The sequence below is a fragment of the Salmo trutta genome, chromosome 23 (genome assembly GCF_901001165.1).
Source record: "Salmo trutta chromosome 23, fSalTru1.1, whole genome shotgun sequence".
NCBI classification, from domain to species: Eukaryota; Metazoa; Chordata; class Actinopteri; order Salmoniformes; family Salmonidae; genus Salmo; species Salmo trutta.
In genome coordinates this window covers 33,832,878-33,847,473 of record NC_042979.1, presented here as the reverse complement: position 1 = coordinate 33,847,473, position 14,596 = coordinate 33,832,878, and the positions used below count along the sequence as shown (strand labels likewise).

Below are 14,596 nucleotides of genomic sequence, written 5' to 3'. Positions count from 1 at the left end.
CCTTATGATTGCTAATATTTTCCTTCTCACCAATCTATAGGCTATGGTTCAATATTTCATTCTACAGAACCCCTTTTAATACCCAGGAGACAGTTACTTTCATGAAGTTGGTCGACTGTGAAGAATCTACATTTTTAAGTGTCACATTTTGGTTCAAAATGTGACACTTACAATTTAAACTGGGACTCGCTTTGTTAGTGCACTAAAATCAAATATTATGGATGTCAGTCACGTATAGGCTAAATCATGCATATTTTCCACAAAACTAGATGTAAGACATCTCTTGACCTCAGCTTGGAGTGAGTGACACTTGATCATATCTCTCATATACCAATTCTGGGTGCATGAAACAACAAATCGGTAGGGAATAAAACTTTTCATTACATAAAATACGTTTTAAAAGTGCTGAAAACCTATCAAACATCACCATTCGTTGATAAAGAACGTGACTGTTTGCAACAATAAAGTAGGACTATAGGTAAAAGTATATTTGAATCCAAATAGATTATTAATTACTGTTGTTATCACAATGTCTCCTATGTCCCCCACTTAGTTATGTTAGTAAGTTCAGAAAACCTATAGACTACAAAAGTAGCCTAGACTACAACAATAGAGCCTGTATAGAACGACTAAATGCATCTGTTGTATTGTAGAGATGAGGATGAATGGGTTTAGGTGATCTTTATGTCAATAAGAAAATGTCTGGTGCTTGATGATGACCATATAGTAGCTAACCCATGGTTGATTCAGAGTTGTATGATGACTTATGTTTATTTTACTCTGGCCTATCAACAACTACTGTAGCGTTTATGTTGGACCATGCAGCACCATCTAGCGGAGAAATAGTCCACACTCTCAACACGATGTCTACTTTGACAACTTCAGCTTTCAAATGTTTGACAATGACAGCACTTTTGTTTTCCCTTTCGTTCTTTTGAATTAAATCTGCATACTATTTATATTACAGTAACAGTTTATCAGTTACATGCAAGCCCTTTCACTCTCACAAATTACCAATTGGCTGACAATTGCCTCAAGCCTGCACGTCGCCAACGGACCATTAGAACTAGAACTCTCTCAAATACACATCTCTCTCAGACAGGTCTTAATAGTATTTTTAATGACTATTGAACTAATGGTCTTTTGATTTAACTCTTCAGAATTAACACACCATTGGTATAGAATAGTTTTTTCGTGCGTAAAAAAGTCGTGCGTAAAAACCTGTTTGAATTATTTGGAGCAAAAGTCACGCATGTGACACTGGTTATCAGTGTTTGTTTATTAGTTTATTTGTGCTAGTGCAGTAAATGGCAAATGTATGCGCTGTTAATAGCTATTGGCCCTTTGACTATGACGGACATTATGCAGTCTTTTTTTTACAATCATTCAGGGGAAAATAAGTAAAAGTGACCACAAGTAGGCCTACTTATTTCCACATGCACTACATTATATATATATATATATATATATATATATATATATATATATATATATATATATATATATATATATATATATATATATAATGTTAAGGTAGTAAAAGAGTAAGGTAAGCCTAAGTGAATTGAATATTACATGTTTTATTTCTGTAAGAAAATATTTGGCTATTAAAGAATCTCGGGTGATGCTGACCGTGCATGGCAAATTAATTGCTATTTTTGAAAACAAAGCCTTGTTGAACTTAATTCGTTTAATAGGCCTATGCCTTTTTTGAAATACTATTTTAGACATGTAATAACCTAGTCTTGGAGAGGGCTACGGAAAGACCCGGAGACCAAATGACCAGTCACTTTGAGATTAAATGACCAGTCACGTACACCGAATAATAATTACAAATTAATTCAATAAATTTGATAGACCGGGACCTGGTTAGCGAAATTAAAAGTGAATGATAGGCGAAAGTTGATAACAACTGTAATCATTTATTTTAATGAATTATTTTTGTGCTCGACACTGACGCTTTCTGAAGATGAATCAAATGGGTTTTGATGTATAGATTTATGGACTGATATGTCACGATTGTCACCTACATTGGCTGTGGGAAAAACATTTAGCCTGTTTGCATCATGTATTCTGTAAATCCTCATTCGAAATTATTTATTTGAGCTAGTTAGTAGTATAGGCATGGTCTGGGCTATAGTTAAATTCATTCGTGAGCTGACGCTGGAGTCCGTCTTTAAAGCAGGGTTCGCATTTGTGGTAAACCACTTCTAAAGTGTTTATAAATTCCCCTCTACGATCGGATGGTGTTTCAGTGCCACGGGGTACGAAGAAAGCACTTACTACTGAACGCAATCCCTGCTTCTCGCGCTGACAAATCCTATAAATGTCACCAAAAGAGTCAGTCTCTCTGGGTACTTGCTAGCATGTGATTAATATGTATCACATGCATAAAATACAAGACAATACCTGTGCGTGCGTGCGGGAACATGTCCGTGATCAGGCATGATGTGTCGTGTGTCGTGTGTGTGTGTGTGTGTGTGAGAGAGAGAGAGAGAGAGAGAGAGAGAGAGAGAGAGAGAGAGAGAGAGAGAGAGAGAAAGTGTGTGTGTGTGTGTGAGAGAGAGAGAGAGAGAGAGAGAGAGAGAGAGAGAGAGAGAGAGAAAGATAGAGAAAGTGTGTGTGTGTGTATGTGAGAGAGAGTATAGGGGAGAATGGGGCACGTTGAAGTTGAGACATTTTTAACACTTCAGCATCACACTGTCAAGGGTGATATAGTATTATTTATAATAAAGATATCTATAGTGCCTTCAGAAAGTATTCACACCACTTGTCTTTTTCCACATTTTGTGAGATTTTGTGTCACTGGCCTAAACACAATACCCCATAATGTCAAAGTGGAATTATGTTTTAAGAAATGTCTACAAATTAATAAAAAATATAAAACCGAAAATGTCTTGAGTAAATAAGTATCCAACCCCTTTGTTATGGCAAGCCTAGGTAAGTTCAGGAGTAAACATGTGCTTAACAAGTCTCATAATAAGTTATATGGACTCACACTGTGTGCAATAATAGTGTTTAACATGATTTTTGAATGACTGCCTCATCTCTGTACCCCACACATGCAATTGTCTGTAAGGTCCCTCAGTCGAGCAGTGAATTCAACCAGAAAGACCAGGGAGGTTATCCAATGCCTTGGAAAGAAGGGCACCTATTGGTAGATGGATAAAAATCCATTTGAGCATGGTGAAGTCATTAATTACACTTTGGATGGTGTATCAATACTCCCAGTCACTACAAAGATACAGGCGTCCATCCTAACTCAGTTCCCGGAGAGGAAGGAAACCGCTCAGGCATTTCACCATGATGTCAGTGGTGACTTCAAAACAGTTACAGAGTTTCATGGCTGTGATAGGAGAAAACGGATTATCAACAACATTGTAGTTACTCCACAATACTAACATAAATGACAGTGAAAAGAAAAAAGCCTGTACACAATAAAACATATTTCAAAACATGCATCCTGTTTGCAATAATGCACTAAAGTAAAACTGCAAAAAATGTGGCAAAGAAACAAACTTTATGTCCTGAATACAAAGTGTTATGTTTGGGGCAAATCCAACACAATACATTACTGAGTACCACTTTTCATATTTTCAAGCATGGTGGTGGCTGCATCATGTTATGGGTATTCTTGTCATCGGCAAGGACTAGGGAGTTTTTTAGGATAAAAAGAAATGGAATAGAGCTAAGCACAGGAAAAATCCTAAAGGAAAACCTTGTTCAGGCTGCTTTCCAACAGACACTGGTAGAGAAATCAGCAGGACAATAACCTAAAACACAAGGCCAAATATATATAATATGCTTACCAAGATGACATTGAATATTCCTGAGTTGCCTAGTTACAGTTTTGAATTAAATTGACTTGAAAATCTATGGTAAGACTTGAAATGGCTTTCTAGTAATGACCAACAACCAACTTGACAGAGCTTGAAGAATTTTTAAAAGAATAATGTGCAAATATTGTACAATCCAGGCTCTTAGAGACTTACCTAGAAAGACTCACAGCTGTAATGGCTTCCAAAGGGGATTCTAACAGAGGTGTGAATACATTCTGTATTTAATTTTCAATAAATTTGGTAAAATTTCTAAAACCATGTTTTCACTTTGTCATTATGGGGTATTGTGTGTAGATGGGTGAGAAGAAAATATATTTAATAACCTGTTTAGGATAGGGGGCAGTATTTTCACGGCCGGATAAAAAACGTACCCGATTTAAACTGGTAACTACTCTTGCCCAGAAACGAGAATATGCATATTATTAGTAGATTTGGATAGAAAACACTCTGAAGTTTCTAAAACTGTTTGAATGGTGTCTATGAGTATAACAGAATTCATATGGCAGGCAAAAACCTGAGAAAATTCCAAGCAGGAAGTGGCCTGTCTGAGAATTGTAGTTCTTCTTTTGATTCTCTATCGAAACTACAGTATCTGTGGGGTTACGTTGCACTTTCTAAGGCTTCCATTGGCTGTCTAAAGCCTTCAGAAAGCGGATTGAGCCGTCTCCTGTCTCTGGGCAGAGTATAGTAGCTCAGTTTCTCAGTGGTCTGCCTGGGGACAAAGAGATTGGATATGCGCGTTCCCGCGTGCACACTGTTTTTTCTTTTCCTCTTTGAATGAATACACTATTGTCCGGTTGGAATATTATCGCTATTTTACGAGAAAAATACCATAAAATTGATTTTAAACAGCGTTTGACATGCTTCTAAGTACGGTAATGGAACATTTAGACTTGTTTTGTCTCAAAATGCGCTCGCACGTTACCCTTTGGAAAGTGACCTGAACGCGCGAACAAAACGGAGGTATTTGGACATAACTATGGATTATTTGGAACAAAAACAACATTTGTTGTGGAAGTAGCAGTCCTGGGAGTGCATTCTGACGAAGATCAGCAAAGGTAATACAATATTTCTAATACTAATTCTGAGTTTAGTGAGCCCTGAACTTGGCGGGTGTCAAAATAGCTAGCCGTGATGGCTGAGCTATGTACTCAGAATATTGAAAAATGTGCTTTCGCCGAAAAGCTATTTTAAAATCTGACATAGCGATTGCATAAAGGAGTTCTGTATCTATAATTCTTAAAATAATTGTTATCTATTTTGTCAACGTTTATGATGAGTAATTTGGTAAATTCACCGGAAGTTTTTGGTGGGAATACATGTTCTGAACATCACACGCCAATGTAAAAAGCTGTTTTTGGATATAAATATGAACTTGATTGAACAAAACATACATGTATTGTATAACATAATGTCCTAGGAGTGTCATCTGATGAAGATCATCAAAGGTTAGTGCTTCATTTAGCTGTGTTTTGGGTTTTTGTGACGTATATGCTTGCTTGGAAAATGGCTGTGATTATTTTGGTCTATGTACTCTCCTAACATAATCTAATGTTTTGCTTTCGCTGTAAAGCCTTTTTGAAATCGAACAATGTGGTTAGATTAACGAGAGTCTTATCTTTAAAATGGTGTAAAATAGTCGTATGTTTGAAAAATTGAAATTATTGCATTTTTGAGGTTTTGTATTTCGCGCCACGCTGTTCCATTGGATATTGGCTAGGCCCTAGATGCAACAGGTTTCAATTTTGAATTCAGGCTGTAGCACAACAAAATGTTGAATAAATCAAGGGGTATGAATACTTTCTAAAGGCACTGTACATATATTTCCAGATGTTGTTTATCCCTGCAAATAATCAGAATTCATAAATAGGCAAATACTTGTGAAAATACTTGAGATTGTGTCTGTTGGGACAAAATGAACATTGCTGACTTCGATCTGGTAATGTAGTGGTGACTATGAAATGCTATAGGCAAAGGTTGAGAGCTAAATTTTTGTGTTCACATTTTTTATTGTATATTTTCTTGAAAATCTTTGAAAATTCCATTAACAGGTACACCAGTTGTATACCGGTGTGAGTACATATAGCCCTACTGTAATTACATTGTGACAGGCTTTAGATATGGGATCCAAGTTTTAGGCTGAATTAATAAAGATAATTTCATTCCACGTGTAGGCTAGGCTTGGTCTGGGCTATGGTAGCACTTTCCACTTTGTTCTCAGCCACAGAATGAGAAGGCCAATCTTACAATATGACTGAGAATGCAGGGTGTAATGTGTAGCTGATCACACCATAGACATTCCTTCTAAAACATAACTAAGGTGAACAAGTGAAAGGTAGGGCTAGGCCTACTGAACAGAATTGAACCTTTATTTAACTAGGCAAGTCAGTTTAAGAACAAATTCGTATTTACAATGACGGCCTACACCGGAGAATAGTTAGCTACAGTTCTATTCTACTCTTTCACTGATGAGTAATTACAATCTATTCATATATATATATATATATATATATATATATATATATATATATATATATATATATAAAGGCTTGCTATTCAATCTAGTCAAATTAATAATGTAATTTCACTGAAATAAGTTTTATATTAGTTAGAGATAGGGCCATTTTACTGGCTCATCCGCCCTTCTCACGGTTGCACCTCTGCCCGCACGTCACTTCCTCCAGCCTCTTTCGCTTCCATCTTGCTCCCCGCGTGTGCGCGCTGCTAGTGTGCAGGTCAGTTAGGAGCTCTAAAATACCTTCTTTCCTGCAGTGTTTCTGCCATTCTTCAACGACACAAGGTAAACAATATCCTTGGTTATCAGACCGGTGAAAATCTTGGAGTTTGTTCTCACGGGGACCTCGTAAACGAGTGTAGACTTGAGAGGTGGAGTCCAACTCACAGGCCCCTTTCTAAGGTTGGCTAACCTGTTAGCCTGATATCTAGCCAGCAGCGGCACAAGGCCCGTTAACTAAATCGTTTAAAATCTGGCTTATACTTATCAGTGGTAATCGTCAATCTCTGAAATGCTTGTAGATATTTAGCAGGCGTGTCGATGGTCAAGGTTTTCAATTTTCTCTCCATATTCCGCTCTTAACTTCTGTAGGTAGCTAGTTTGCGAACGTTAGCATTAGATAACCGTTATAATGACCTATTATTAACCAACTGGCTAGCACCCATATCCGGACAGACATTTGTATTTTACCTTTATTTAGCTAGGCAAGTCAGTTAAGAACAAATTCTTATTTTCAATGACGGTCTAGGAACAGTTAACTGCCTTGTTCAGAACGACAGATTTGTACCTTGTCAGCTCGGGGATTCAATCTTACAACCTTTCGGTTACTAGTCCAACGCTCTAACCACTAGGATACCTGCCGCCCTAACTTGCTAACTAACGTTACTGGTAAGTTGGTTGATAGTCTCAGTCTAGCAGACAAACGACAACTAGGTAACATTAGGTACAGTTAATTAATTTGTAAGCCGTCTGTCATTAACTTACTAGGAAACCTCGAATCGTTTGTTTTGTTTGCAGGTCTGTAGGAAGCGTCTTAACTTTTTCACATTCTACCTCTACTGTAATTATCTAGCTAGCTAGTTAATGGCAGTTGCTAGACGATACTGTACTGCTCAACAGGTAGTTTAGAAGACATACCGCAGCTTTGCCTTAACTTCCAACCATAATCTTGATTAGCTGCTTTTGGGGTATTTGCTAATTTACATGAACAGAGTACTAGTACTCACTTGCCTAGGCGTGAGCCTTCAACTTGTATTTTATGACGCAATTAAGATAGCCAGGCTACATGTACTTATGTGTGATGTTTGTAGTTAATAAATATAAATGTGTGTGTATATGTATGTGTGTGTGTGTGTAATATATATATATATATATATATATATATATACATACATATATATATATATATATATATACATACATACACACACACACACACACACACACACACCGATATTACATTTTTGGCCGATTATTGTCTTTGCCAAAAGGATACCGATAACCGATATTTACAATTTTTTTTAAGCATTCTAGTAAAGTTAAATAGTTAACACACATTGATGCAGCGGACTCATGCACTGCATCTCAGTGCAAGAGGCGTCACTGCATCTCAGTGCAAGAGGCGTCACTGCATCTCAGTGCAAGAGGCGTCACTGCATCTCAGTGCAAGAGGCGTCACTGCATCTCAGTGCAAGAGGCGTCACTGCATCTCAGTGCAAGAGGCGTCACTGCATCTCAGTGCAAGAGGCGTCACTGCATCTCAGTGCAAGAGGCGTCACTGCATCTCAGTGCAAGAGGCGTCACTGCATCTCAGTGCAAGAGGCGTCACTACAGTTGCTGGTTCGAATCCAGGCTGTATCACATCCAGCCGTGATTGGGAGTCCAATAGGGCGGCGCACAATTAGCCCAGCGTTGGCTGGGGTAGGCCGTCATTGTAAATAAGAATTTGTTCTTAACTGCCTAGTTAAATAAAGGTTACAGACACACACACACCACACTGACCAAAAAGTTATTTTGCAGGCATTTACTATGTCCCCATTACCAGTAAAACATAATCAAAACCTATTTATTTCACTTACTTGTTGTGCTGTTTCGTTGTTCATTTATTCAGTCGTTTCATTCTCAACCAGGATTTCTATGGAACGCCGTTTGGGTCTTTGCTATGGAATGCCGTTTGAGTCTTTGCGCGTAAAAAAATAACCTTGTTGACCAATGACGACCTGAATATGACTGCACGTCACATAATTTTACCCGTTCATACATTTTTTACATAGTGTAATCAATGTGTAATAACTATCACTCGTATTTCATATGTCACAACGATTCATCGATGGGTATGTTATCACGCTGGTAAAGTCGTCTCGCGCACCTACAGTGCTGGTCATAAAAAAAAGCTAGCTAGCTCATGGATGCAAACAATGTTCTTCCCCAAAAACATAGAAAAACGACATTATCGGTTTCAGTAGCTATAGTTAGCTAGCTAACTCTATAGCTAGGCGTCATCATCTAAAATAACCCTCATTTATAAAACAGTTCTTATTTGATTAATGGTCGGACCCATCTATGTGAAGCTAGCCACAATAAGGACTAGCCACAATAGTGGACTTTGCGGTTAACCTTCAAAATAAAAGCATGACATAATTCTACTATTTGTATTCATTTGCATCACTGTCAATGACACACTTTTATTTTGAAGGCAAACTGCAAATTCTACTGTTGTGCCTAATCCTTATTGTGGCTAGCTTCACAACACAACATTTTATATTTACATTTTAGTCATTAAGCAGACGCTCTTATCCAGAGCGACTTACAGTAGTGAATGCATACATTTCATACATTTTTTTTCCGTACTGGTCCCCCGTGGTTGAGCCCCACTAGCCACTTTTTTCCCCCTCACCAACTTTAAACATCAGCTATCTGAGCAGCTAACCGATCGCTGCAGCTGTACATAGCCCATCTGTGCATTGCCCACCCTATCTACCTACCTCATCCCCTTACTGTTTTTATTTGATTTACTTTTCTGCTCTTTTGCACACCTGTATCTCTACATGCACATAATCATATGCTCATTTATCACTCCAGTGTTAATCTGCTAAATTGTAATTATTTGCTCCTATGGCCTATTTATTGCCTACCTCATGCCTTTTGCACACACTGTATATAGACTTTATTTTTTCTACTGTATCATTGACTTGTTTATTGTGTTATTGGCTTGTTTATTGTTTACTCCATGTGTAACTCTGTGTTGTTGTCTGTGTCACACTGCTTTGCTTTATCTTGGCCAGGTCGCAGTTGTAAATGAGAACTTGTTCTCAACTTGCCTACCTGGTTAAATAAAGGTGAAATAAAATAAAAAGATGAAGCTAGCTGCTGCTTATAAAGTTAGCTTTGGACAACGGGGTTAAGTAGCTGGCTAGCTATTTATTTTCATGAACTGAAGTTCAATTTCAATAGGCGAACAACAAGTGACAACCTAGCTAACACTTACAGGATTACTAAATCATTGCTAAGAATAATGAAAATGACTGCAGTTTCTACTGGTTATTGTTTTCAGGCTGGTTGTATTGGTGCTAGCTAGGTACCCCAGTAGTTTTGGTTGAAAAAATTATGCTTCATTACCAGTGCGCCATTGTAAACACATCGTTCGTGGCCAGTGTTTGCTTGTTTGCAGACTTTTTTTGTACAGCTTTGACAGTGCTATTGTATATTTTTTGACAGGCAAAGACCCAAACGGCGTTCCATAGTATGTATGTCGTGAAGCTAATAGCAGTGCTATTACTGTGCAACCCCGGTAGGGCAACATCTGAACAATAGCGCACTTGGTAGTGTGTACCGGTGCTCAACCAGTCGGCGAAAGCCAACATCACCCACGACGGAGAACAGTTGATTGTCAAGGGCAATGAATTCCATTACCTTGGCTTTAATGGATTTCACCTTTGAGTTGTCTCGCTTAAATGGTGTTAGTCTTCCAAATGACTGCTCAACTTGTTGACTGCTCGATCCACACAGCAGACATTGTGGGCTAGTTTAGGAATGCTGTGTTGCACGTATAGCGCAAAAGTTTACATGGCATCATTACATCATGTACCTAAGTTATATAGGTATGTACGTCAGCTTTGTCATCAGTTTTGCACATTGGCTTTAAACTAGACATCGGCCGATACCGATGTTGGCATTTCTAGCTAGTATTGGCCGATTCCGATATGTTCACCAATTATATTGTGCGTCCCTTATATATATATATATATATATGTGTATGACCTAGCGAGTTAAGTGAGGCAGGGTTTGCAAATGTTTTTCAAAATGTAATGTTACATAACCAGAAACAAAAGGACAGTTATAGATGCGGTGATATAATAACTCAACACGTACTGTGTCTATTTCAGATGAAAGAAATAATAATGAATCAAGAAAAACTTGCCAAACTTCAGGCACAAGTCCGCATCGGCGGCAAGGTAAGAAGCTGTTCACACCAATCAATTGTTTCTTCAGAGTGAATGTTTAGAAAAATCTATCAATATGGAGCTCATGTCTCACACGTGTTAAAATATCAGGTACTTGAATCTCTGTTCTCTTTTACAGGGCACTGCTCGCAGAAAGAAGAAGGTTGTGCACAGAACTGCAACTGCAGATGACAAGAAACTTCAGTTCTCCCTAAAGAAACTAGGAGTCAACAACATCTCTGGCATTGAAGAGGTAAGGTCTGGTCCAGGGTTAGACTGGTCCTTTCTCCCTCTGTAACCATCAATTTTTAAATGGATGTTGGAGTACTTTAATTGGTATGAAAATTAAATTGGAACACACTGATTTCTTTGAGAGCAAAGGAGGGTTCATTTCAAGGCCCACTTTAGTTGTATTTGAGTCTTCAGAAAGGGAAGTGTCTAGTCTTTCAGAGTGTATGTCTATAACTGCGAGTAACATCACATTCTCATTTCTCCTCTGTTCCTTGCAGGTGAACATGTTCACGAACCAGGGGACAGTGATCCACTTCAACAACCCCAAAGTGCAGGCCTCCCTGGCAGCCAACACCTTCACCATCACTGGCCACGCTGAGACCAAGCAGCTGACAGAGATGCTCCCCAGCATCCTCAACCAGCTGGGAGCAGACAGTCTGACTAGCCTCCGGAGACTGGCTGAGGCTCTGCCCAAACAGGGTACGTGGGGCTGAGGGAGGGAGGGAGGGAGGGAGATGGGGAGGGCTGGTTCGAATGGTTCAGGAGTACTGGCGGAGGGTCTGCCCAAACAGTGTCGGTTTTCATTGCAAAAGGTTTTCTGTTAGGAGTAATAATTGTTTATTTTTTACACTTTTTGCTTAGGAAACAGACTAATGAATACACCATTGGTTCTAATGGCTCAGGAGATTCTGTTTTAGGGGAAATATGGCCTATGTTTTGGTTTTTGAAGGACAGCACTTTTGTTGTCACTTTGTTTTGATATCTTTGAGAGGGAGGCTGTTTTTGTTTCAAGGCCATGCATTTTATTGACATTTCAACATAGGCTTTACCTCATCTGTTTGACTTGGCCACAAGTAGTAAAGACATTTCTTTAGCATAAGTGTGTGAGGAGGCAGATTGGTAATACAAAAACAGATAGGCATGCACAGTAGCAATCTCAAAGTTTTGGGATGGCGGTGATTTGAGGTAGGGCTGAAGGGTCTTGGATTGATTTTGAGCACTGGGCAGGCACTGACATTGAAATAGAAATACCATTTGTTTAAACAGACTATTTTATATAGGTCATGATCATGTATTGTATACAACTTACTGAAGACCAGAGGCATTTGTACATAGCTCTGCAACAGGTTCGTAACATCTCTTATTTCTTCCTCACAGCTGGAGATGGAAAAGCACCAATCGCCCCCATAGAGGAGGAAGATGATGATGTTCCAGGTGGGTCATGAACAGCCGTCTCACAGTTAAGAGGTCATGATTGTTCATCGAGTTTACATCCCTGGTGTTACCCAAAATGCTGACTGGTACTTTTCATTTGTAATTTACAAAACAATAGTCAACTGTGAACTTGGAACACCTTCTCACAAAGCAACTGTCTTGATGATGCAGAGGTTGTTGATTCTGCTCACCACAAGTCTTGTCACAAGTCTTGTCACACTCCTGATGGAAACACAATTACCCTGGAGCTTTCATTAACATAAAACACAGACGACACACTGGTTTGGGGTAAAGGCGTCGGCATGCTTCAGTTCGGCTGGCGGCCCAAACGAGGGTACTCGCGTACTCCCTGAAAAGACCTCAGCTTGAAAAATGAGAAAAAAATGGCAATAGTACTACTTGTTCGTTTTAAAAGGCCTCAAAATAGTCTTGAATCAATCTAAGATAACTCAATAAATCTGTAATTTTTTGGGACATTTTTGACAAGATCTTAGTCAGGAATTTTACATGTAACTAAGATGTTTGCAGTATTTCTCAAACAAATTTACATGAAAATGAGTTGTCTCTCGCTGAATGACAAGACTTATAGAAGAAGCCCTACTGTTGACCAATCACCGACGAAGGGGCATAGACTTCGGCTACCAATTTCGGTTTACCTCCAGAAAAAAATGTAGTGTGCCCAAACATCTGAAAAACAGTCACCTAAGTCCAAAATGAACGAAAACGTCACACAATGTTGTCATAATATACGCACAAACTTTTCCAAACTGTTTTGTCTGGGAATCATGCGGGCGTCTTTAGTCTTAGGTGGAAGTGCAGTAATTGTGGCATCATTGTGTGTGAGAATGTCACACCAGCCTCTTGCAGTTGATTTGATGCCATCCCACTCCCACCCACTTGGTATGGATAGACACATCTCCAGTTATTGATTATTTTTCCTCCTTCCTTATTTGAACGTGACCATAGAGATTGTGTAGGTATCTTCAACAATGGCTTTTTGTTCTAGACACATCAGAGTTTTTGCTCTGTGACGTGCTCCTGTGGGTCTCCACAACAACCACATGTAGTGTTATTTCACATTGTGGTAATTTATACTTTCTCCTATGTCTGTGTGACTTGTATTTTCCTGCAGATAATAGAAGCGTGGCAGGTTTGCTTACTTTTGGGAAGTGAAGGGGGTCATGCTAAGGGGATCTAACAATGACTGAACACTTGATGGTGATTGGAGTCGGGGTGGTGGGTTTAGTGTTTGAAATGTTGTTTATGAGTTCTGAAAGCACCGTTTGCTTTTCTTTGTGGAGAAAAATGGTCCATACACATGAGGTTGCCATTAGTTACCCACGGCTTTTCCCAAGGCTCTCCTCTTCTCGTAACCCAACGTTTTCACAAATGTAACAAACAATAACTCTCATTCAGCGTGAGGAGCGGTTGAAGCCCGATGACACGGGGTTAGCGGTCTATGCCATCATGTCATTACCAGAGTTTAGTTTCCCACCCCCAAATTATATTCAGACCTTTAGAATTGTTTCGATTATAACCCTCGACCCCACCGAGCCAAATATGCACCCGACAGATTTATCAGATTATTTGGGGGGGTAGAAATTATACCTGGGATCATGTTTCAGGTAAAACACACATTTTTTCTTAAGTGGACTGAGACCAGTGGAAAGACTGATGGAGGCATGTATGTTTGGAGAGAGTACTGCTTGTTTCTTTCCCTGATTGACATGTAACTTACCGTTGGCTTGTTGTTTCAGATCTGGTGGAGAATTTTGACGAGGCTTCCAAGGATGAGGCAAACTAAAGGAAACAACAGACCTTCAGGAGAGTCTCAACAGGACTTGACTAGGCCGTGGGGTGGGGTGGGCACAAGGCGTTATTTTTCTTGCCAACCGATTCTCCAAATGCTATTTTGTGCACTGCTGTTCGTGTCCAGTTTGAGAGTCAGTGAGAGATTGTATGTACGTTACTGTATGTTGTCTCTCTGAGGTTCGAGGTCTCTTCAGCAGTTTCCTCCATGTTACTGAACCTTATTTCTTTGCAGTCTGGCTGAAACAATATCTGGAATAAACATTTTGCTATTGTCAACTAAGAGAATTGTGATGTTTTATCTGATTACTTGAAATAAGGGGACAGAGGTGATTCCTCTTATCGGTTGTGTATTTTAAATGAACATCTGCCTGTTTACCTTCTTAGTTGCACCCTAAAGCCAGGATTTGATCTAAAGCTATAGAGCAGCACACTGGACAGACGACGATGTGAAGTTTTAAAGGTCATTTATGCTCGAGCTGACATGTGGTAGCGTTGACCGTGACTGCTATCTTGACTAATGTTGGTAAGTATGACCAAAAATT

General features: G+C 39.1%; 1 protein-coding gene across 2 annotated transcripts; it reads left to right on the top strand.

Moving 5' to 3' along the window:
• Nucleotides 1–6,486: 6,486 nt before the first annotated feature.
• On the top strand, nucleotides 6,487–14,334 carry LOC115159853 (transcription factor BTF3). 2 transcript variants are annotated; one of them, XM_029709918.1, is made up of 6 exons: nucleotides 6,487–6,574; nucleotides 10,740–10,808; nucleotides 10,936–11,049; nucleotides 11,306–11,507; nucleotides 12,186–12,242; nucleotides 14,000–14,334. In XM_029709918.1, exons 2-6 carry the CDS (start codon nucleotides 10,740–10,742, stop codon nucleotides 14,044–14,046), a joined length of 489 nt encoding a protein of 162 aa, XP_029565778.1. In that variant the 5' UTR covers nucleotides 6,487–6,574; the 3' UTR covers nucleotides 14,047–14,334. The 2 variants fall into 2 exon arrangements, with proteins under 2 accessions (XP_029565778.1, XP_029565777.1); XM_029709917.1 differs by having other exon boundaries at nucleotides 6,506–6,639.
• Nucleotides 14,335–14,596: the final 262 nt, after the last annotated feature.